Source organism: Anastrepha obliqua, chromosome 1, assembly GCF_027943255.1.
Source record: "Anastrepha obliqua isolate idAnaObli1 chromosome 1, idAnaObli1_1.0, whole genome shotgun sequence".
In the NCBI taxonomy this organism is placed as follows: Eukaryota; Metazoa; Arthropoda; class Insecta; order Diptera; family Tephritidae; genus Anastrepha; species Anastrepha obliqua.
In genome coordinates this window covers 3,836,381-3,862,731 of record NC_072892.1, presented here as the reverse complement: position 1 = coordinate 3,862,731, position 26,351 = coordinate 3,836,381, and the positions used below count along the sequence as shown (strand labels likewise).

Below are 26,351 nucleotides of genomic sequence, written 5' to 3'. Positions count from 1 at the left end.
AATTAAAGAAGTTATATGGAGTGATGGTCCTTCTTCTGAATTCAAAAATCGTTATATGGTCTCGTTATTGGTATATCTCTCTGAAAGATATAGCAAACAATTTGAATGGAAGTATTTTGCCACTTCCCATGGTAAGGGAGTTGTAGCCGGAGTCGGTTTCAATATAAAAAGACTTGTTAATCAAAAAGCCCGTAGCCAAGGAAGCAATACTGTAATCCAAAACGCGAATGATTTCGCAAAAGTTACTGCCACATTAGTTCCTTCAACATCCATTTTTTATATTTCTGCATCCGAAATAGTTGACAAAATTCGGGATGTTCGTCCCTGGGAATCGTCCAAGCCTACACCCGAAATATCCAAATTTCACGAAATATTAGCAAATGGGCGCTAAGTTACATGTAAAAGCCATGCTCAAGATAACAACAGCATCAAATTTTCCCTTTAGAGAACGTTAAAATCAAAATTTAAGAGCTGAATTTCGTACACGTCCCGTACGAACATTTTCATTTTTACACTATAAGTCATTTAAACTAAATATGTTTTAAATGTTTTTGTTGTGTTAATAAACTCTAATACAATCAAAATCAAATGTCATTTTCGTTTTCTTGTTAATATTATTAGTTTCGCTGAAATTTCACTTAATTCACTATAACTCAGAGTAGTAGTAGACTGGAGCTGTCCCGTACGAACATATAATTTTTTTTTTGATTTTGCAAAGATATGTGAATATTTTAAAGCACGTTTATAGGTTTTGTTTAGAAAACTACCACACAGTATAAGGGCACTAAATAACTCATTTTAAAAAGTTATGGTTTGTCTATAATTAAGGTTGTAAACTGTAAAAATTCGTACGATCTGTCCCGTACGAACCATGGAATGCTCCAAAAGAAGCCGAAAAACTGGATATCATTGCTCAGTCAGTACTTGTAGAACCTGCAATACATCCACCGTGGGTCATTCCCAACTCGATGATATTGAACAATCTATCCAAACATTTAAAAGATTCCACTAATACAAACGAATACAACCAGATTTTTCTCGAAACCATTTCCCCATTAAAGAAAGATTGGGAGATCATTTTTACCGACGGATCAAAAACCGACACCTGCACATCGTTTGCAGTGACAAACGCAGAAGGTGTTACCATCTATGCCGGAATTTTGCCAAGATTCACTTCAATATTTACAGCTGAAGCAGCTGCGATACTTGAAGCAGTAATCTTTGACTCCCAGAAATGTAGCAAGCACTTAATTTGCATCGATAGCAAATCCTCAATCGAAGCTATCTTAAACCCCACAAATGACACCCCGATAATAACAAAAATCCGCAATATAATTTCAATACATACCATATAGGTGCAATCAAAATTATGTGGATTCCTGGGTACTCTGGGATAAATGGTAACGAAAAAGCTGACAAGAGAGCGAAAGAGGCGAATAAGGAACCTCTACACACATTTGACTATATCACTTGCAATGACATAAAGATACTAGCGAAAGAACTTGCCGCAGATAACGCAGCAACTAAATGGAACACTTATCAGCATCCTTATAAAAACTTTAACCCCATTGGGGGAAAAAAATATCTACCCTCCATCTGCATTATGTCACCATGCAAAAATCTTTACTCAACTGAGAATCGGTCACACACTCATGACACATGCCCACCTGCTCAGCAGTTCACCGAATCCTACATGCCCTTTTTGTGGCTCCAACGAATTTACTACACTTCATCTGATAGATACTTGTCCTCCCCTACAAAATATCAGAATATCCTTTTTCTCAAGCATCAAACCATCGGAACTCCTCAAACAGACAACGGTATGCAATTTAAATAAGATCTGTGATTATGTATCTAGATGTAAGTTAAGGCTATAAGACAAGCTGTCATTTTTATTATACTAATAGTCGAAGGTCATAATAGCCAGTGCTTTAGCTCTTTAAGTGGAATAGTTATTTATAATTGTTACTCTTTTAATAAATAAAAAAAAATTAAAAGTTGTATTGATGTGGAATGGAAAGAAAATTAAGGCAGTGGAATGGAACGAAATGCAATAGAGCGCGATGCAATTGTGGAAAAAATAAAGTATATGTCTCTGGCTCTATAGATTAATTTAGATTAGAATAGATTTGTGGGGGTTGGACAAGTCCAAGCAATCATTCAGGAAGACCATTGTACTACACCCACATAGATTATAGAAAGACAGGATAGATACAGCATGGATGGCAAAACTGAAAAATTGGCTTGAGATCACTCTTCCGCGAATCTTTTCGATTCATTTATGAATCTTAAGAAATCAGGAAAAAGAAGAGTACGAACTTTATCCATACTCAGTACATCGCACCCCAACAGCCTGGGGCGTCAATGATTCCCATGGTAGCCATATGTTAACCATGTCCGATAGTGCCCAGTATTTTCTTCATTTCCCCAGACTCCGTTTAGCTTAAGCCTGTACACCGTCTTTGCTGTCTCTATTCTATCCTATCTCTCTCTTTCTGGTACTTCTCCCCTTTTACTTTCCAGAGCTTTAATACTATGGACTTTTTAGCCTGTATTTTTTAGGAGTTACCAAACTCTCGGGGACTCTTGACTCGCCTTTTTCAAACTTAAATTTTTAATATAGAAAACCTCAGCGGTTTGGAATTTGCTATCATAAAAGGCGACTAAAACCGACACTTCAGCCAATAGTTCCTCTTCTTCTTCTTCATTTATTTAGGAAAATGCGTGTTTATAGATATATAGAATTGGCGCGTACACCCTTTTAGAGTGTTTGGCCGAGCTCCCCGTTTTATTTGTGGTGTGTGTCTTTATGTTGTTCCACAAATGGAGGGACCTACAGTTTCAAGCCGACTCCGAACGGCAGATATTTTTATGAGGAGCTTTTTCATGGCAGAAATACCCTCGGAGGTTTGCGATTGCCTGCCAAGGGGCGACCGCTATTAGAAAAATATTTTTCTTAATTTCAGTGTTTCACCGAGATTCGAACCTACGATCTCTCTGTGAATTCCGAATGGTAGTCACGCACCAACCCATTCGGTTACGGCGGCCGCCAAAATGCGTATTTACAGCGAAAAATTTTACTGCAAAATCGTTTGTTCCTTTTTCTAACCAGTCCGTCATCAGTGAAATCATTTTTATGCAACGCTAATATTATTTGACTTTGCCTAACGTTCCGTGACTATACGTTCAACCAGGATGCTGGCCTCATTTAAACGCATTTTTTAACGACCTTATCTGGTCGACTAGTTGGTCTGCTAAAGGTATTTCATTTCACTCTACCCACCTAGCTATGCTTAAGCATTGACACAACGCTAATAGGCTGAGCCCATAAAAGGCGGAAAAAAGAAGAAAGGCGGAAGAAAGACCGCGAAAGAGGTGGCTCGATTCTGTCGTAAATGATCGAAGGACAATGAGCGTTGCCAATTAGAATGAGCTGACTAATGATCGAGTTAAATGGAGGAATGTAACTGCGCAAGCTATGGCCAGCCAAAGACTGTGAAGCTAATGATGTAAAAGCAAAAGGCTGCATTCTCGAACAGTTTGTCGAGCAAAAATGGGCGAGGAAATTTCACTACTTACACAAACCAATTAGAGCTAACTGTAATCAAATTAGAACCAATTAGCTTTTTTGAGATAATATTTAATACCGGAAAGAACGCGAACTGCAGCTGATGACTTACTGTTGTGTTATCAGCTTGCAGATCCCTGCTTAGAGCGACGAAGTCATCGTTGCCGTCGTCAATCCCACTTAACGGATGGCCCTGCGAGAGATATATTATATATTATCACAAAATTCAACAGGGATTGTGGAGAGGTGTTTAGTTTTATGCGAAAGATTTTGAGTACGTGCGGAGTAATTCCGGATAAATCTGAGCTTCGCCTGCTACAGTATCCAAAACGCAATTGTGTCAGAGTAAATCGGTTCTCGCGAAACAGCTGAAGCTCTTCGTCTGCCGTGGATGGTAGTCGGATTCCGACAACGGCATTCAGACGCGAGAGTTCGTTCTTTAAACGGTCTTTGGTTATTCTGGTTATATGTATTTTGAGAGAGGAAAAATGTAATGGCAGAGAATGGAATAGATTGGATGGCAAATGAATTAAAATATATTTACTATGGAATGGAACGAATTGGAATGCAACGATGGTAACAATTTAACCAATTAAATGGACTTTAAATGGATAAAAATTGGTTTGCAATGGTACAAAGTGGAACGGAACGATACAAAGTGTTTATAAGGAAAATCGACGAGAAATTGAATAAAGTCAGATAAGCGACCACCTTGGCCGAATAAATTGGTGCCTGACTACCAATCGGGAGTGCGTAGCTTCGAATTTCCGGGTACGCGCAAATTATTATATTTTTTTAAGCTGCAAAGTAGCGAAATGGTTTCCCATTGGCAGAAATGCTAAAAACGCAAAACAAGAATGAAATCAACCGGGTACAAAAAATGTTCCTGTATCATATACTTATACAGTTATTTTGGAAATAAAAGGAATAGTGGAAATGAAAAAAACAGAGCAGTGAATTGGACAACGCACAATTAGGCTTACAATGCGAACCATCGAATTCAGTCCATTTTTTAGAAAGAATAGCATACAATTATTATTAAAATATTATAAAATTAAACAAAACTACTTTTCAAATAATACATAATAAAATTTCAAAATTCAGCTTACCTGTTTCTCAACTAACGGACGCGTATAGATGAATTCCTTTCGCGGCGAATACAACTCCGGCGGGTAACCTTTGAAGGAGTACCGCAAAACGCTCTCATCCGCCAATTCTTCCATAGTCAGCGCCTCTATAGCACACGCGTCCACGGCGCCATACTCAGTGAATGCAACCGACTGATACAGCGGCTCGCCAACACTATACGCGGGACATGTCGAAGTGGTCGACGAACAAATCGATGCGCTGGAGGCGCTCAATTTCAAAGAACTCGTATTTTGTTGCGCGCTCAGCCGCTGGTGCAATTGTTGTTGCTGACGCTGTCGTCGCAAGACTTTTAGCGATGCATGCGAATTGCAACGCTGACTATGATTCAACTGATGCACATGACTATCGTACGATGCAAACGAAGCGGTATAGTCGAGTTGAGAGCGAGGCGCACGCGGCAGCGCAGCGCTGTTACACAACACCTCTGCATCCGCTCCATCCGTTCCAGCCAAATCAGTGTCATTATCATCGTCGTCAACTTTGTCATACAAATTCTGCCTCGTGTTGCTGTTGTCGTTGTTGTCGTAGGAATTGCTCGCGTTAGCGGTTTCATCGCTGACATAGCCAATAACTTCGCTGCCACCATTGTTCTTATTGTTGGTGTTGTTGTAAGTGTTGTCAGCAGTATCAGCTGTTGCAGCTGCAAGCAAACGCTCACAATCCGCAGCGACCGCCGCGATGGCCGCGATGTCACCTTCAGCATCGTACCCATGGGCAGTGAGTTTGTTTCGCTGCATATTTTCAGCTGCCTTACCGACTGGGAACGCCTCCTCCGTAACACTTTCGGTCGTCGAGTGAGTGGGCGTGATTTTGCCATCCGCTGTAGCAGCGCCCAAGGTGTTCGCACCAGTCCCGCAATTGTTGTTATCATCATCGCTGTTGTGGTCGTTGTTATTGTTTTTGTTGACAGTCATCATGTCCATTGTTGGCGTACGCTGATTCGTGTATACCTCGCTACTATATTCCTTTTTTAATTAAATTTATTTGAATTAAATTTTATGCACATACAAAGATTTTGGACTCTGCGACAAAACTCAAGACTTTGCGCTAATTTCGAAATTCAACAGAAATGCAACACATACAAAAAACCAAAAGAACAAACGAAAAAATTGACGTAAATTCGAAGTGCAATAATAATAAAAATAAGAATTCGTATCGACGCTTGATTCAGAACGAACGCATTGTACGCGATTCTTGTTTTCGGACGCGACGCGCCGCCTTGTCTCATGCCACGTCGCGTTGATTTGCATACTCAAATGTCACGTACCGGTAAAGTGCGTTAATTTCTTAGTAGGAGCGCCTGTACATTGTAGCTGTTGTTGTTATGAAAACGCTTTTTTTTACTTTTGCTGTTTCTTAAAACGCGTCGCTTCGCTCTTTGCGGATTTCGGTTTCTCCGCTCTACGCAGCACTACTTGCTTTTGCTTCTTCTTTCGCGCTTGCAAAAAGTTTCATTTTATATTTTTTATTCGGCAAAAATAATAGCTCAGCACACATACACACGTACATGAACTGACGCCACTTATGCACTTTTAACAAAAAGCTCTCCACTCTCTATGACCGCTTCCTCAACACTTCTCTGCGCGCCAAAATGCCACTTGACCTCAAGCACGTCCCCTTATACCAGCAGCTTTAACCAGCACTACAACCTTGCCATTTGTAGCTGGGAGCTGCTTTGCCTATCTGGTGATCTGACTGCCGCTCGCTTGTTTGACTGACTAACTGACTGTGCTACAGATTGGAGTAAGTTGTGTCGTTAACATCCCGCACTATCTAATTTCACTTTAATTGCCGTGTGATAGCGACGCATTGAAGGCGACGTACAAACATACGCACAAACACGCAAGCAGATATGCAACAGTATCTGAAAACGTCTCAGTCGCTGTTCATGTTTCGTGCACCATAAAAATGCTTAATAACGGGTTGTAAATAGGGGCAGATCAATTTGAATTTAAGTGCAAACGAACCAACAATTTTTATGTTGCATTTAAGAATCTAAAAATGATCTCAATGCCCACATTTTTATCTTGGTGTAGTTTCTGGGCAGCCGCCATAGCCGAATGGATTGGTGCGTCACTACCATTCGGAAGGCATAGGTTCGAATCGCCGTGAAACACCAAAATTCAGTTTAAGCGTTAGTTTGGGTTAAATGGATATCTGGCCTCGAATGAGAACTCCTTACTCTGATAACGACCCTCGCAAACGAACTTTCGTTGGCTGGGTCATGTCATCCGAATGGATACAAACGATTTGGCTCTGAAAGTATTCGATGCGGTACCAGCTGGTGGTAGCAGAGCAAGAGGAAGGTCTCCTCTACGTTGGAAAGATCAGGAGGAGAAGGACTTCGCCTCACTTGGTATTTCCAACTGGTTAGCACGAGAAAGAAGCGACTGGCGCGCTATTATAAACTTGGTCAGAATCGCTTAAGCGGTTATCACGCCCATCAAGAAGAAGAAGATAATTTCATGGCATTTATTTTATGAATACGATACCCGGCATATGTCCGCCGCAGCTACGAGTTGCATGGTCCATTCGATCAATAATCGATTGTTAAATCCGCTGTAGCGCAAAATTTGCCGCGTTGTTGAAAACAAATGTCGTCCATGTTTAGCTGATTTAGAAATAAAAATGCATGGCTCGCTAGCCATTCCCCGTTATGACAGCTCCTTCCACATTTCGAAAGATGTAAGGACCGATGAAGTCGCCAGTGCTTTCTGAACTTAGTTAACAGATTTATTTTCTAAAGTAAATTTCCTCAATTTAGAAGCGTAATTTTGGTGTCAAACGATTCATGATGGCTTGTCAAATTTTACTGAAAAGAAGCATCAACACAGTTTGCCATTCTCAGGTATCAAACCATAGTTATCGATATCGATAGTTCTCATACAGATAAAAAACACTCGGTATGTCACCAGGCGTGAGAGCCAAGATGCTTAAATCTTAGCCCTACAGGAGCAGGATAGCTAAGGAAAAGATTTTAATAAGATTCCAGAAGGGCACCCCTAAATTCGAGAACTGAGGCTTTGTTAATATTATAAGCTCCTACAAGTGCCTTCGATCCACACAGGACCAGAAAGATCTTGGGAGTTTACAAGCTTGTGCCCTTTCGCCGATTCTCTTCAGCTTTGCAACTATTTGAAAAATTATAATAATAAATTGAAGATAGCTAACTGTACAAAAATTGCAGGAAAGGCATAGGCAGATTCATAGTCAAATCAAGATGGTTCGACCAATAAGAAGCGGTGAATCTACAAGTGGTGTATCAAAATGGCATCTGCTGTGCTAATTGGGTCTTCGCTGTGTCGCTCAGACAACACTTCCACCACCACCACCCCCAACAAACGATAGTACATATGCAGATTTAAGTGTAAGTAGGGCTTGTCACTCACCACATCAAATGAACTCAAGTAGTAAAACTCTTTGATCATTGCCCTCCTCGATTATGTCCTTATTGCGCCCCCTATATAGATTTGTTTATGTATGTTTAAAGTTGATAAGAGACGCCTACTCGTCCGCTGCAAGCGATAAGCAGATTGCTTTGGGATAACGCTGATTGCCGTAAAATTGCGAAAAATCCACACACATGCCATTAGTGCTCACAAACACACATGCACGCCTACATACATACGTACTCATACATACACAGAATTGTTTTTGCTTTCATAGCTTTAATTTCATAGAGCATGTGCGCTTGGCTTTTGGCGCCATTTGACGCAACTGAAAAGTTAGCGGGCTCTTAATTATTTTTCAGTCACAGCTTTTTCTGCTTTTCGTTTTTTTGTTAGTCACGTTGTTTGCTTTTTTATACGTACGGACGAGCACTTTTGTTGTTTACGTTTTCCTTTATTATTATATTTTTTCGCATTTTATTTGAAGTTTGCTTTATACCTATTTAAACTTTTTATTCTGCGGCAATGACTTTGAATCAACATAATTTGTAGTGTTTAATCTACCGATAAAAATAAATTTGAACTTGCTACGCACGCACTTGACTTTGAATAGATAATAAAGAGGCTCCTTTGCCGGGTTTTTTATATTATTCTAAAGAAAAGTTATACAACTACCAACATGCACATTTACTTTTGTAATTCTTAACAGGCTTATGAAATGGACTAACTCAGCGCAAACAGATCAGAAGCGGCTTACTGGTCCCTAACCACAACTTAGCAGCTGGGCAAAGATCTCTGGGGAAACGATTGGAATAAAATCAACAAACCCGCGAGCCGGCAACAAACTTGTTATGAAGGCTTTTGTTTTTTATTGAATTATTTAACTACAAGAAAAAATACTATAACAAAAAAAGGGTGAAACTTGGAGCTATTACTTTTAACTGATTTCCAACCCAAAACCCCGGGTACATCACAAAATGGTCACTTTAGTCAGAATTTTTTCTAATTCTTGTTCTTCTTTCCTGGTATGACTTTTCAGTTGGACGCACCAAATGAAGCCAAGTTTTCCTCAAACTGATTTTTCTAACGCAGAGGAGGCCTTACTATTCCTCTGCTACCACCAACCTGTACCCCATCGAATACTTTTAGAGCTGGAATGTTTTTATCCATTCGGATGACATGACCCAGTCAACGAAGCCGCTGGATCTTTATCCGCTGCACTATATCTATGTCGTCGTAAAGCTTATATAGCTCATTGTTCCATCGCATACGATACTCGCCGTCGCAAGCCTAAAGGTCCAAAAATTAACCACAGAACCTTTCTCTCAAACACTCCAAGAGACGTCTCATCGGAAATTGTCATCTTCCGATCTTCTGCGCCATTCGAAAGGACGGGGCAAATGTTAGTTTTGTTCGGCGAGCGAGAACTTTTTACTCAATTGCCTACTTAGTCCAAAGCAGCACTTGTTGGCAAGAGAGATTCTACATTTAATGGAGAAGGATGATTCTATGTGTAGAAGTCCAAGTAAGAAGGGATAGTCCCCAATTGAGTGGGAATGGCCCTCCTGGCTATATGGGCCAAGCAGCTCACAACTTCCGGGCCTCGCCCAAGTATCCTCTGAGTAGTTTCCGAACATACGTTGGAGATCGAGCTAATGTTAGAAGACGAAACAATCCAGGATACCTGGTTGTGCGCTAGGTTTAGAACCCACCCGGTAAAAGTTCTTTCCCAATGAAAAACCAAACAAAGCCTCAGATTTTGTTTACAGAGTTATTATTTCGATCCTCACTGCGAGGAGGATTATATGTGTATATATATGGCGCTTCATCCTCCTGTGAGCATGGCCGAGCTTCTTCCCCTATTTATGGTGTGAGTCTTGATGTTTTTGCACGAATGGAGGGTTTTTTTAATTTATACATTGGGTTTTAGTTTTCGTATAGTAAGCCTGCAGGTATATTTCCACCCTCAAAAGATGCTTATGAGTTCAACTGTCGTTCGGAGCGGGCTAAAACTGTACGTCCTTTCTTTTAACTTCGTTATTAGGAACGACCTTACCACCCTAAATGCACTTAAGCACATGCCGATTCTATCTCGGCAAAAAAACTTCCAACTTGCTTTGCAAGCGAAACTAAGTCAGCTCACAATGCATACCTATAAAACCTCTGACCAATCGATCCAACGAAAAGACCAGACCACGTAAAAAATAGAAGCAGGTTTTGCGTAATCCGAAGAATACCCTAAAGCTGCTGTAAACACGACCTACGAAGTTTTCAATAATCTTTTGATCCACTAATTAAAACGGGGCATCAAAAGCTAAGAATATACGCAGAGCCGGGCCCCATCGAAAGAGGAATAATTTTTCTAAAGCAAAGGGGGGTCACATTGCGAAATTCTGGATTGCTGCATTTGCGATCCCTACTTATGTAGAGGGAAATATGAACAATAAGCCAATGTGTTTCATAAATCAGATTTGCCCAAAATAAAAACACAAATTTGTGACGAGTCTGTACCAATAATGGTAATATTTCTCTGGCTGCGGCTGAACTGCACCCCACAACCGACTGGCTGAGTCTGCTTTTTATAATGTGTTACCCTTCTCATTGCCCTCGATATAAGTGTGACCCATATGGGAGTATTATTATAGCAAAACTTATTGAACAAATATACTCATGAACACTCCTAGAAATCGAGCTAAAGTCCAAGATTACAAGGTTTCGAAGCAAAATTCTAAGAGTAACTTTGGATCTTACGTCATAGAAGATTTGGCAGAGAGAGAGGCAAGTGAAATGAACACAAAATTCTAAAGTGAAGTTAGTGGGATACAAACAGCCTTCTAATCAGTCATTGTTCAGATGGCACTGAACTAACATGAGCAGTTTTTGCCGACCTCTTTTGTAAACAAGCCACTGTCACACCTCCTGTTACATCAGCAAATCTGCTGATTACTTCAACTACTGAGAGCCGGTTAACGATCTGATGTTGGTCACACCTCCTGTATTCTCTCCACCTTTGATGCACCTTCCAACAGAGCACCAAAAATATATAACAATAAACAGTACTTAAACCAAATTTAGGTCAAAATACGCTTTAGAGTTGGCACAGGGTTGCCTATTAATTTAATTAATTAACTGTAATATTAAAAAAAAAATAAAATAGTTATCCTAAGAAGGAGCTTAGAATCAGTATAAAAAATGTAATAAAATTGTAAATGTAAAATACAATTAAATAAAAATAATAAAATAAAAAATAAATAATAAAATTCTACAAAATGTAAAAATATTTGAATCGTTGAAATATTAAGTAAAATGTTATAATTAAAGCTTTATAAGAAAATTTTTAAAATTATCAAACTAAATTTTATTTCGGATGGTAAGAGAACAAACAGCTGACAGATTTCCTCCTTATAGAGCTGTGTTCTATCATTGATAGGAAAAGCCTCTAAGTGGATAACTGCAATAAAACCGCAGACAGTGGTAAAAAGTAGGGCTGAAGGTCCAAAAAATATATGGAACGCTCATTGTGGCAACCTCAAAGGGTTCATACCTCAGTTTATAAAACTACGATCTCACAGTAACACAATTTTGTAGGTACCCTACGAAGTTCATATTCAACTTGGGAAGTGCACGCCGGCCCGTAAGCCTATACAAAACGCAAAAAAGTTTATACTCTATACATTTGGAAGAAAAATATGCAATCACAAGCACCTGATTCCTCACAACAAGTCACAAGTCAGCAACAAAATATTTACCACAACAAATTAAGCAGCCGAAAAATAAATTCAATGTCAGCAAATTTTTTGGATATTTGATGGTACTTTTATTGAAATTCAGAGTTTAAAAGCTCAAAATCAGAGTTTAGTTCAAAAATAAAAACTGAAAGAGCAAACATTTTACAGAAATGAATGCAATTCAGAAAAAAAAAACATTATTATAATATCAGCTTAAACGGTTTGCTGGAAGTAAAGTGTGGAATTAGTGACCAATCATCATTAATTTTGAGGTTATGTCTATTTTCATAAATTCTTTGAATTAAATTTTAAGCGTCCTCAAAAAACTTACAAAGAGCAGCTAGAGTTTTGATATCTGTTGCTGAAGCAAACTTAACTGACTCAATGCATTTTTGTTGTAGTATAAGTTTGTATACAAAATTTTTTTTATACTAATTTTTTTACAGCAAAATGTTTTTTAAACGTAATTTTTTAATTGAACGGTTTTTAATTAAAATGTATTATAATACCGGCAATTTTTAGAAAAATAATTTTATTGTAATTTATTAACTTTTATGTAGCCTTATATTTTGTTAATCATACAAAGTGGCGCATAATTAATCATAAATTTAGTTTTTGCATAACTTTTTTACTAAATAAAAAACAATACTTTGAGTGATGGAAATCTTTTTTTTTTTTTGACCTTTACATGCTCCATTGTTTGCCTGTTTATATAGTGGAACTTCTGGTGCACAAATGTCAAATATGATTGACGAACGACACAAAAATATACATCTTGGGTGATTAATTTGGCGCCGCCTTGTACTTGATTTCTATTGTGTTTTTTAATTTTTTTTTAACTTATTGGCAATTCAAAATTAATAAATAAAAAATTACACAAATTTGATTAAATAAAAATTAATTAAAAAATAAAAAATTAAACAATTACACATCTTGGGTGATTAATTTGGCGCCGCCTTGTATTTGTTTTAAATTTTTTTTTTATCAATCTTGTTGGGACCTTTAAATTAATTAATAAAATATTACAAAAATATTAAATAATAAAAAATTAATATAAAAATAAAAAATTTGATTAAAAAAATTGGTTTGTTTATTTTTATTAATAATTATTTAAAAAAAAAATTAATGATTATTTTTGGAATTTGCTTGCGCTTAAATTGTTTAGTATTTCAATTTGTTATATTATATAATTTTATAAAAAATTTTATTATTACATTTATTATTCGCATTATTCGCATTTTTAACTGAAAGTTACATTGATTTTTTTTTTTTTTGTTTTTAAATATGTTTCATTTTTTTATTACATTTTTACTAATAATATTTTCTTTTAATTAATGAAATTCACGTTAGTTCACTGATTGTTTTGAATTAAATATTTTATGTCAGACTTTGTTGTAAAGCTTTCGTAATAAAACTTTTTTGTGTGTCAAGTTAAGCTTTTTCGAGTATTTTTTAATTTTAATTTTATACATTTTTTTTATTTTTATTGTTTTGTGAATTAATTGAAAACATTTTGGTTGTAAATTAAATTTTTCTTTTTGTTCAAACTGTCGAATCACGCTATATTTTCTTTCAACCTTTTGCTTTATTTTTGCAATTTCATTTGCTTTTATAACAACAAAAATTATGGTTTGTTGTTGTTGCGAGTTTTGGAATGTTTTTGTTTTGCGCTGAAATGTTTATTTAAAACAAAGCGCGAAGGTCTGTCCATCAACTTCACTACACTTAAAAACAGCAAAAGCAAGCAGCAGTAGCAACAACAACAGCAAAGCGGTCGGCAACAGCGTAAAAAAAGTATACAAACTGTACAAAGGGTTTGTGTATTAAAAATCAACTACAATATTACTTTCAAAATGAATTTTTGCACTAAATATTTTTCTAAAATATATCGTAAACTTTTTTTACATCCTTAGATTCAGCATCTTATCGATTTTTTTCTTCACATAAATACTAAATTTCATTATTTCACACGCACAACCACATTTTTATTCAAATAAACATTCCGATTAAACGTTCGCATAGAATCCGACACTTCTCCTCGTTTACACCAAAAATGAACTATCAACTTCTAATTCGTAAATCCAACAGGAAGCAACTGAACGTCGAAGGCATAGAATGCGATTTATGTTTTTTTATATTTTTGCAAATCACACAAATTACGCGGCGTTCAAAGAGATCAAAAAATAGCGAAAAAAGCAGCGCGAATTTAAAATAAAAATAAACTGCCTGCAACTTTCAAATATAAAATGCTAATAATAGTAAAAATATAAATAAAAAGCATTGAAGACGCGCTCGTTACCGCCACAGCAAACGCAAACCGTCTTAAACCAACCGTCCGTAGTCTCTGAAGCGCGCCGAGCAAAAAGGTCAATTTTTAAAACTCTCGACAATCAGTCAGACAGACAACAAACGATGTCGTCGATGTGTTCAGGCAGCAATGAATGCGACACGACACAGAGCGATGGGATAGCGCGCCGGTAAGCAACCCACTAGACGCGCACTAGGCAAGCAGCAAGCGATTTGAACGCTCGCTCTCATTCAACATTGTCGCCGTAATGGCGTTTGCGTCTGCCGCGCGGTCAGCTTCTATGTAATTTGCTATGCAGCGCATGTTTGACGCATTCATGGCGCTCAGCGCCTAACAACAATAGCAACAACAGGTGATGGTAGGCGTACTAATAACGACTGAGCAAAGCCATACCGCCAATATTGACCGCGTCAACCGCAACGTGGCGATTACGTTGACGGTGACGTTGCGACCGCTCACATGTAGCAGCGCTGCCTATGGCTGGCACTCTTTTCGTTGTATGTATGCGCTCCACTGCCGCTGTGGTTGTTGTTGTTGCTGCTGAGTGGCGAAACACTAGCTATGATCACAATGAGCCTCAGCAAGATCACCAGCCAACAGCAAGCACCATTGCCTATTGCCGCCTATGCCATTCTTGCTCTGAGCGTCACGCGCTAGTAAAAAAATGCATAAAAAATGGTTTGTCTCAGCCATAAAACTCAGCCACACACACGTGCGCATGTGTGGTATATATTTTAGCATATATGTATGTATATAATGCTAGCGGCCTAACGATGCTGTGTGTTGGTGAGTGATTCAAGCAAGCGTCCAAATTTTCGGAAACATTTTTTGCCTATTTTTATTTTATTAGTTTAGTTTGTTTGGCACAAGAGCCAGCCAAAGTGCCTTGGGACGCGTACCCGGCAACCGGCTAGCTGACTTGTTGACTGGGCTGCCTTGCTAGATTTGGCTGGCCATTAGCATACCTAAAAATGAATGGACCCAGTCACATTCATGTTGCCTTTAATGTCAACATTTCTACGTACATAGATACTACAGTGTACGGGTGTGTGTGTTTGTATGTTCAAGCTTTTTGTTCTCGTTTATTTGTAGCTATATGTGTGCTGTGCCATGCTGTGGGGGGTATGGCATAGGCTTCTAATTTCAATTTAATCTTTTTGTATTATTTCGTGCGGCTTTTGTGTTGGTTTCATTTTCTCGAGTAGTCAAGAAATGTTTGTCTAATTTTTCCGTTGAAAATGAACTTGAGCAATATTCAGCAGAGGCACAATTGATCTGGCATACAACTAATTTGTTAACCCTTTAGTGCTTTTATGGCGGTGCTCATGCGGCCTTGCCAAGGTCAAGTGGTATAGTCACTGAAAGAGTCGGCATCGCTGAATCTGCGCTCTTTCCACCATTGGTCGCCAAAATTTTATTTTATTTGCGTGCACATAGCAGGTGGACTTCCAATCAGCTCTAAGAGACCTAAGCGAAACCATTGACTAGCGGTTTGATAAAAACCTGCCCACCGCAAGTAGAGCGAGTAGAGTCAAAGATTATCCAATAGAACGCGGACAGACTCAAATTAATTTTAAGCCTCTTGTGCAGTAGCTGTATGGAGTATAATAATGTATTTTGTTTATCTGTACCTTCACTCAGATGTGTGCTTGTTTTGTTCCGCGGGTGGAATTTTATTTTCCACCTTCCCCGCATATCTATGTGGCATTTCCAAATCTGCCACCTGGGGACGCGTGCGATGGAAGACAAGCAACTCCGCGCGGATAGAGCAGGATGAAAAGGTGGAAACATTTTATCATCGATTCGATAAGCCGACCTGCTGCGCAACGCTAAGATAAAGCATTTTGGAGCTAATTTCTTTACAAAACTTGAGGAGCTTTCGGTTTGGAAATCAGTTGGCTGTGGCGTTTTTCGTCCACATTTTCTGGTCTATTTTTATCTATACCCCTGCCCCGATCCTATATACTTTCCTCTCTTGAAGTAGTTTTGCACACCTAACAGTCTAAATGTACTTTCTCTTTTTCTTTCGGAGACAAACCATTTCAACAATAGCTTGCTGTTACTCAACCTGCATCAGAAAAGACTTAGCGAAATGTTTTAAAGGCATTTTTATTGCCATCTTTGAAGATGGCCTTGTGGATATCAAGACTTTATCCAGTAGAAGATGTTCACGTTCAAGTTGAAGGGCCAAGCTGGCCAGTATGGCTCTTCATCTGTCTTCTGTCTACTCTTCGCCAGTTGCTTGTCTCTTTTCGTTACTACGTTGTCATTCTTTTTTCCGAAGCTCCTGTAGCCCATTCGCGAACGCCACCTCCTTTTTATTATTTCTTCGATCGACGTTCTTTCAGATACATATTTCGAGCAGTAAGGAATTTTGTCAAATGATAATCCGCAGCACCATGTTTTCTCTCAACCCATGCCTGTACATTACGCACCTGGCTAAAGTTAGTCAGTCTACATTCATGTATGGGAGAAGTACAGAAAACAAACGCGAAGAAGGCGGAAATAGTTTTTAGACTAAACGCCCTTAGAGTCACCTGTGCTTTCAAGACAGTTTCATATGAAGCGGTGTGTGTCATATCGGCTATCATGTCACCAGATATAATGGCCTCCGAACTGGGTAGAGCCGAATGCCTAAACAGGCGACTAACCACGGACGAGCACAAGGAAGCAAGCAAGGCAGAGGAGCATGAGTGAGTGGCAAAATCGTTGGGACATAGCGACAAAAATGAGGTGGACACAATAACTTATCAAGTTGAAGACCAGATATCAATGATATTTTTGCCATGTGTCATTTTTCAGCGGCCCCCAAAGTCACTAATGACAAACAGCTGCCAAAATATTCAGCAAGGTTTTCCCTATCACCATGAGTCGTTTCACACTTGCCGAACGTGTGGAAGTTATTGAAAAATATTATCGAAATTCCAGCACAGCTGCAAATACCGAAACCTGAATGTTGACCAAAAAAAATCTTCTTGAACGAAGCACATTTCTGGCTCAGTGATTATGCCAACACAAGCAAAATTGGCCTTATTGGAATGAATATAATCCTCCTGTGTTCGGCCGAGCATCCAAAGCATCTACGAAGACTGACTATTTAGTGCAGACATTGTTTCTGAAAATCTAGAAAAATATACCGTAAACGTCAATACTTTTCAATATGGCCTGAGGTTAACGAACTTTCTGTGGTCCGAGCCTGATTCAGACGCTCGAGTTATGGTTCTAACAAAATGGCACTACATCCTATGCAAGCGACGGAAAGGTCGAAATTATGCGGAAGAAATTGCACGACTGGATCATCTCGCGGTGAGCATTTATCCCCTGGCGCAGCTATCATGCAACTTGGCAGCCCTCAATTAAACTAACCATTTTGTATGATCTTGAGACAGCATGTAGTGAACCTAGAATCAGAGGTATCTTCGCAGATGATAGTCGACTGCGTTCGCTTCTGCACCGCATGAGTTTGTCTACTAAGACAAAACGCCGACTGTGTCCGAAATGCGATAACATCTGAACTTAATAGAAAGAAGCCTAGTCTAAGTGTTTCACGCCTGGGTTGAGAAATTAACTGCGAAATATTAATTTGTTAGATTGATCGAAAGTAGTAGAGTAGATTTGTTTATTGTTTTGCACTATTTGCACGTATACCTTCAATTATCGGCAGGCACATCCTTTAATTGAGTGCGGAAAAGCTAAGAACGAAAAATTGCGCTTCTATTAGCAGAAGCAGGCCTTCACTGGCCCGGAAGAAGCCATAGGTAACAGCATCGCAACGACAAAACCGAAATAAGTTTATCCAGATAGTAGGAAGTGCGTGCGGCGCCAAAGCGTGAAGCATTCGACTCCCAGTTTGTCCCACCAATCGTAAAGCACGGGAGAGGCTTCATAATGGTGCGGAGCTACTTTTCGTGGAACGATACCGGGCCAATTTATCGTATTAAAGGTATTATGGATGCAGTCAGACGAGAATTTACTAAGATTTGGAAATTTCAACGAAACAATGAAAAGTTCGAAAACGTTTTTCGATGACATTTCGAACACTGTTCTGGATTGGGCATATTAGAGTGCCGACTTAAATGAAATGTAACATCTTTGGAACGACGTAAAGAATGTACACAGTACACAGAATATCACAAATTTGGATCAGTTATTTGAAAAGGCCCAGACAGCTGTGCAACAGTAATAAAGCAAAAAGGATTTTCAACAAAATATTGATGTATACTTTTCCCTTTCGCGTGCATTTTTCATGATTTGACTATTATTTTGCTTCTTTGTTAAGTATTTTTCTCAAAGCCTTTTCGAATTGTTTGATTTTTCTCCTAACTTGTCGAACTGATTTTACGATTCTCCTAACAACCGGCTTCTCTAAGCCAAATATTTGAACTTTCATACGGAGGCTTCACCACTGCCTCACGTCTGTTAACACTCACATTCGACCGACATTCTCTTGAAGGGTTAAAACAGCTTTAGCCAGCAACTTTCAGTTTACGCCCTGAACTTATATACAACACAGCAAAAACGCAAAATACCAACAACAACAATAAAACGCTTCACTCACCACAAACATCGGCTGACAACGAACGAACATCATCAATTCGGTTCTTTTCGAACCGGCAAGTCAGCAGATATTTACTAGCAGCTCATGAACTAGACTATGTCACGGGGTATGTGTATGCGTGAGTGTGTATGTGTGTTTAGTGATATTTGAGCAGTAACACGTGTGAGAGCGTGAGCAGCACAGCTTAGAAGCAAGCTTAGGAAGGAGCAATCGGCGCACCAATGGAGTTGAGAGCACGAAAAATTAGCAAAGATTTGTACGAATGCTTTGATTTTTTTTTGTACATACTTTTGTTTAGCGCATATTTTTCTAAGCGCGCTCAATGGCCAAATGTGCTCTCGGTGCTGTGCGCGCGTTTGCTGCGTGGCGCTCTACGGTTTGGACTGCGCAGCGCTGCGTCGCACCTACTTTCTTGCTTTAAGCCGCGCTTAAGCGGCTTGACTTGAAACGGTGTTCTCCGCATTCCCCAGCGGCATATTTTGAGTTTAAAATTTTTTCTGCTTTTTTAAATACTTTCTTAAATTTTTGTGAGTTTAGCTTGGGCTTGGTTGTTGTTTTTTTTTTGCTTTGGCGCTCTGCAAACTCTGCTCCACTGCTTCACTGCTTCGTCTGAGTACGTTTTGTGCTTGGCAGGTTTACTTCAAGTATATGACAGTGTGTGTGCGTGCGTATGTGTCTTGTTCAGGTACTTAACTCAATTTCCAAACTCGTTCTCAGCAATAATTCTTTCCTTCACTCATAGCTCTGTATTTACATGTGGCTTTTTGCCTTCTCCTTCTTGTTCTTCCTCACTCTTTTGAATTTTTGGTCCTTTTATTTTTATTTTTATTATTATTATTGTTTTTTTTTTAGATTCAGCAGGCGTTCGCGTGTTTTGTAGCATTTTGTAGAAGGTTTTGCCTCTGTCTTCTTAATTGCTTTCGACGTATTTTTATTGTTTTCGTTACCGATCGTGGCTATTGTGATTATTGCGGTTTTCTTATTGTTATTGCATTATTTGTCCATGTTTGATGACTTTGCTTAAATTCGTGCATAGTTAAATAGTTAATGAGGAAGCTCAGCGCTTTAAGCTTAAGCCTGTTACTATTTCATTTTCCTTTATCGCTTCATCATTTAACAACAACAACAACAAAATTAAATTTTCAAAAACCATTTCAATGATAATCGTGCGCTAGTAATTGAGGCGTCATATCTGCAAGATAAGTTCTGTACAAAACGCGCCTCATCTCTAGCCGCTTCCGTGTACCCATTTGCAGATATGAACATAAGTAGCTTTACGTACATACATATGTACACATATACCCCCTTTTTTGTAAAGTAATTTTTTTTTACTTTATAGTCATATCGCACTCGTTGTATAAACACAGATTTCTGCTTATCAGTTCGTACAGCAAATTAGGTAAAGTGCTACGTGTATGCGGATGTAGAAACTTTCAACTTCAGGGCATTGGCTTTTGGGATGCGCTGGTATGGGTGCACGAGCAAATTTTAATCAAATTTATTACGGCATCTCTATGAACGGCATCGGTGGTAGTTTGAGACTTTTAAATTAATTATATGAAACCATATTTTGGAAAACGATTATTTTGAACTGGGTCTACTTCGTAAACTTCCCACTTAGCGGAACCTGCTGAGTGCTCATCTCTGCATTCGCTAAGCATACGTCTGCATTCCCATTAGACTCATGAAATGCGTACAAGGACTACTTCTTACGTTTTCAGATATGGCAACATCAATGTGAATATGTCAAATCTGACAAGATCATCATAAAATTGAAAATTTACGATGCTTAGAGATACTTGAAACTAGCGCCCCCTGGTATCATTAAATCGTGAAAATTTTCTTGCGACTATTTTCGACGAGGATTAAACCAACAATAGTTTGCCGATCAACTCACTTTGACTTTTGGTGATGAAGCACCATTTCTAGTCTCCGTGTTTCATTCATTTTCCAAATTCAATCGTGGTCGCATTTCTCCACAAGACGAATTTCGTAAAGGTCGTCCAAAATCATAGGTGGATAAGTGAAATGGTTGAAGTACCACTCTGGCACTTCTCAAGTAGCACTAAAGTGCCGTTAGACACCATTATGAGACCTCCAACAGGCAAAAACTTACAGAGTTGTTGATGTAATGGAGAAGATTGATGAATTTTAGGTTGGAGCACTGCTCTTGACTGTGGAAGAAAGGAGCATCCATTGACCTTAATCGTCTAGCTGGTAACCCCGGGCATTTACTGAGAAAGTGCCCAACAGTCTCCTTCTCTGAAATATCCACACAGCTTCTGCAATGAGAACTAAATGGTAAACCTAGCTTTTCCGCGTGTGCTCCGCTCATCCCCCAGGATTTTATGAATCCTCCGTCTATTGTAGTGTAGCCAAAGGATTTTCGAAATAGCAACTGAAGAAATAGAGCTCCATCTCTTATGCGCTTTCCTGAGAAATAAGTTGTGTAATTCTCCTTTCACAAAATTCAGGAGGGTGCCGATGTCCGGGTAGGAGGGTTCTGATAAGAATTCGGTCGACCCCTTCCTAGCAAGCTTATCAGCAATTTCATTTCCCTCTAAAACTAAACCCAAAATACTTGTTCTCCTCCTTACAGGAGTTGGCAAGCTTGAATCTGCAGAATGGCATCATCAGAGACTTGATCGCGGCTTGACTATCGAAAAAAATGTTAATATCTCCCTCGCTCCCACGTTCGCACAGCATTTTGCATGCCTGCGCGATTGCAAAGATTTCTGCCTGAAAAACAATAGCTGTTAATTAGCGGAAGTTTTATGGAAATAGATAAATTGGCTGATTTAGAGAAAACCCCGATTCCATCTAGAAGTGAAGCCAGGTCGTGAAGACCGCAGTGACAACTTTGTAACGCACACCCTCTCCAGTTTAAAGATATAACATCCCTTCGGAAGAGCTTCCCACCAAAGCAGGCATCCATAAGCTCGACTTGTGGCTTGAATCCCCATTTTTTGCCAAATATAGATTTACAAGAGTAGAAAGCTATACTGACCTCAAATACGAAGCTTTACCGGATGCTTAACACTTCGTTAAGGGGATCGATTATCAGCAGTACACCGGGACGGGCCTATGCAAGTTCTTTTCCAATAAAAACATGGTGTGACCACTGCATCTCTTTAATAGAAGATGAAATATTGCCAATGGCTGCTAATTCTAATTCTGCCAGACATCCAAAGAAATAAGACTTCGTGGGGAAATACCAGGAATGTGTTCAGCACTCTCCATTTCCTCCACATTATTGCAGATGCGATAGAGACTATTAGGGTTTCCCAGTGATGATGCTTGGACCAACTACTATACTAATGGAATGTCGGTCGAGATACATAGAAGAGAAACTTAGGCCAGTCCTATGTAGTTATCTCACAAGTCGACTCAATGATCTAACTACAGCTGGCCTGTGCACTGTAGAATAACCTAATGAAGAGGATGAAACGGATTAGCGGGGGGCAAAACTGCGAAAGTAACGATGATGATACAAACTACAGTAATAATTGATGGTCGGTTGAGAGAGCTGAGGAACCTAGATCAGACCTGTCTAGTTTCTCACTCTCTTCTATAGTTGAGCTAAGTGTTGTAGAGCGATCTGGTGCAGAAGACGGAACGGACTAGCTCTCGGCAAGACTGCGAAATTAACGATGTATCTTATCAACGGCGCATGCATTCAAGATGGAAATCGCCAGTGTTGGCCAATGTAGGAAGAAAGTAGCAAATCAAACCTTGGATTATCTCTTACACTGTTGTCCTCCGCTGTTGCAAATTGTATAGCTAAGGGTGAAGTAGCTCAAAAGTAGAGCTGAAAGCTAGCATCTTAAATAATGTCTACTGCAACTCATAAAGGATTGCACTCCAACGTATTACCAGGTATATTAAAAGGTGTATATGGGACTTCATGTCAGCCAGATTAGCCCAACCCGACATATTCTATATGCAATAAGTAGAATGAAAGCTCTTAAAATCCCCTATAGCGCAAATACTCTGTCGGTAATACCAATTCACTTTCACTTTTTTAGACAGCTCCTCAACAACCGCCCTTCATAATCTACAGCGTCTATCGTGATAAAAATTAGTTTCAGTTGTTTCTATTTCTGTATTTGGCTTAGTTTTAACTCATCTCTGAACTTACAACTTTCCGCTTTGTTTATTTCTGCTTACCTACGGCTAGCGAAGTACAAACAAACCAGCGATTGCGATGATAAGTTGTATACACACAATTGTACACACATACATACTAAAATTGGTTTCCTCTATCAGCTCTATCCGTCCTTTATAGGTTGAATGTGTTTTTTTATATTATGTAAGCCCGACCCGTGCGAGTTATTATACTTTCATTGCGGTAAAGTAAACCAACAAAAACATAAAGTAAAAAAATTTAGAACAAAAAAATTGCGTGCATATGACTGAAATTTATGAGGTTGCTGGTAACCAAACGCACATACACGCGCACATGTTTATTTTGTATATGTATGTAACGCACGCGAAATTGTATCAATTGCTTTGACTAAAAAATTAAACAATTCTACCAACTATAAGTCCGCCCATCATCCAGTTGCTTGTCAGATTTGATGATAAGCGCTAAGCAAATGGAATAATTGCTCCAAAGCATTTGCCAAGAAATAAATTAAGCTATGTATTGCCTAATCCGGAGTGGTTTTGCAAATATCAAACAAAGGCAATTCAGTTCTCAGTGTCAGCCACAGGAGACGAGAGTTAAAAAAAAAAATAAGTTTTTTATTCCAAAATGATGTAGAGTAACAAAGCATGTGTCTGTGTATAAAAACTAATTTTTTAATATAAGAATATTCAATAATCTTACCTGGTGAAATTCAATTAAAAAGTTGTGCCCTAATATCTTTGAAAGAATATTTCACAAAAATTGTGAATTCGTAGCAAATAATTATAAATTTTTTTTTATTCTTAAAAAAATTTGTTTAGGTAGAAGTAAAACATATAGACCGTAAAAGATATTTTATAAGAAATTTCTTTAAAAAATAAGAAAAAAATGTATTTAGAATTTATAAAAAAAATTGTAAATTTAAATAAAAACAAAAATGTATTAACTTTCATTAATTTCTTATACAAGGTGCCGCAATTTTCTTTTTGAATAACTGTTTTACTAAATACAAAGAATCATTTTGAGTTATGGAAATCTTTATTTCGACTTTTAGGCCCTCCATTGCTTAGAGTAAAACAAGCAATTTTCAAGCAAGACAATAAAAATCATTTAGACAATAAACATTTATAACAAATGTGCTCACAGTTTGTTTTTTAATTTTTTTTTTTCAAATTTCGTATTTATTTTTATTACGCGATAAAGCATCCTAGTCGTTTCCTTTTCGTACTAACGGTTGTCTATTGAACACATCAAGTGAAACCAAGTCCTTCTCCTCTTGATCTTTTCCACCTTCGTCTTCTTCTGCTACCACCAGCTAGTACCCATCACATACTTTCAAAACCGGAGCGTTTGTATCCATTCGGACCCAGCCAACGTAGCCGCTGTATCTTTATTCGCTGCGCTATGTCTATGTCGTCGTAAATCTCATACAGCTCATCGTTCCATCGCTTGCGATGTTCGCTGTCCCCAACGTACAAAGGGTCCAAGGGACGCCTCATCGGATGTTATCATCGTCCAAACTTCTGCTAGGAACTTTTTAACTAAATAAACAAAAAATGACTTTGACTATTGGAAATCTTTATTTTAACCGTTATGCGCTTCATTGATTGTCAGTCTGCATACTGCAGCTGCAGTTATTTCACAAGGGTCAAATATGATTGGCGTACGACGTCATTTACAAAAATTATAAGTCTTCTGATTAATTTTGATTAATTTTGCGCCACTTTGTAGAAGTAGATACCTGAGCAGCTTTTAAGATTCCACTATATTCTATGAACACTCACGGATCACAAAATTCGATACCCAAATTTATGATACCTAAGGAAGAAAGGGTTTCCATAGTCAATATTTTTTATATCTGTTGGGCCGTACTGCGACCGTTATAACTTTGTTTTCATAACGAATGTATAAAATTCTGATTTCGGTCCATCCACCCGTCTATCTATCCATGTATTTAACCCGAAAGATCATCTGATATTTTGATTTTAAAGAAAAGTGCTAGAAGTTTTAATTTTCTTAGTCGAAATCGGTCCATAATGGCAGCGTCTCTCCAAGTGAAAAAAAAAAAAAATATTATATACATACATATAGTAATATAACATAACATAACAAACATATATTTAAAAATATGTTATTAACCTGTAATGCTGATGTAATGATTATTTTAAATATTTGAGTGCATAGATTTCGGTCCAGCCAAAATATAAACCTTTTTACTTCATTTCTACTCGACTTACCTGTACATTTTTGGTTGAGTTTGATGAATTTCGTCAATCATATTAGGTTTCTCTTTCCAGCCGACACCAATTAAATACACCTAACTTCAGCCCTTTTCCAGTTGGTTTTTCAAAATGAAAGAAACATCTACTTTACTCCGAAATAACCGCCAGGGCAAACGCTGTGCATTTTTTTGTTTTTTTGTGTATGATCAAAGTCTTTTTATGCTCGAAATGCTCCAATTACTAGACCTTAATTGAGTTTATTATAAATAGTTTAATTTCACTTCTGTTTTTAATGCCTATTAACCTTAAATAATAAATAAATAAATAAACATCCAGAGATGATCCATCATGATCCATGAACCAGAGATGAGGCTTATCTAGGCACAGTAAATGCTGTGCCACTTGTACTACTGTCAAATGCCCAAGAGCCGTCAACGACTTATAAGTCTTCTGCACAAACTCTTCGACACTCCCAGCACTGCCTAATCATATTAACTTCTAAGCCGACTTCTGCCAGTCCTTCCAGCGAAAGAATTTTATAGGAATTTATAGGAAGGTTTAGCTACAATAAGCTACACCAGACATCAGCGCCAACCCAATATGTGTCTTCTGCCGGTAGGAGGTTGAAAATTCAGTGACTTTCTCTGGTTTTGTTCCGCTTTTACCGGCTTATCAAGGAACCAGGAATTTTTGAAGAAAATTTAAGCGTTTTATACTCTCCTCTGATGAGCTGGCTAGACAGGGGACCCTAGAGACGGTTTCAACAAAAAACCAGAGGATCGAGACTCCCTTGAGATCCTGTGGTATACTCTTGGAAAGATGGGCCTCGCGTCAACTCAGCGAGCGCTGGCCTAGTGTGCAAACGTGCAAAGTCGCGAGATTTTTGTGGCCACGGCTAGATTAGGGCCGCTCGAGGGAACTTCTGAGGCTAACAAAACTGCAGCTATCGAATTTGGTGGGTCTCCTGACCGGCGCCTGTCCGTTTGTGGTCCATGCAATGAGACTTGTGATTGATTCAAGTCCTTTCTGCAGAAGCTGTCTGGAGGATGAGGTGAAATCATCTCAGCACCTTCTTTTAAGCTGCCCTGCTCTCGTCGGGCAAAGATTTGACATCTGGGCTCTTACTTTTTTGCTACACCTGCGAATATTGCGGGTTTAAATATCACACACCTGTAGTTTGAAGCAGTTAATGCGAATGTAATGCATGCACATGTAACCTTGTAAACCCTTAACCGATACAGAATATAAATAATAATTCATAGAACCCGTGCACGTTCTTCTCCATTTCTTTCATCATTGGCAC

The 26,351-nt window shown here is 38.6% G+C and overlaps 1 protein-coding gene across 1 annotated transcript in view; it reads right to left on the bottom strand.

The window, feature by feature from the left end:
• The window catches only part of LOC129235695 (GATA zinc finger domain-containing protein 8-like), a 93,499-nt gene extending 79,320 nt beyond the window's left edge, over positions 1 to 14,179 (bottom strand). Inside the window, exons 1-3 of the mRNA XM_054869685.1 lie at positions 14,134 to 14,179; positions 4,678 to 5,682; positions 3,580 to 3,761 (exon numbers count right to left, since the gene is read on the bottom strand). Of these exons, the coding sequence (XP_054725660.1) occupies positions 3,580 to 3,761; positions 4,678 to 5,640 (1,145 nt within the window). The 5' untranslated portion in view covers positions 5,641 to 5,682; positions 14,134 to 14,179. The remainder of the gene's footprint in view (positions 1 to 3,579; positions 3,762 to 4,677; positions 5,683 to 14,133) is intronic.
• Between the last annotated feature and the right edge of the window lie 12,172 nt (positions 14,180 to 26,351).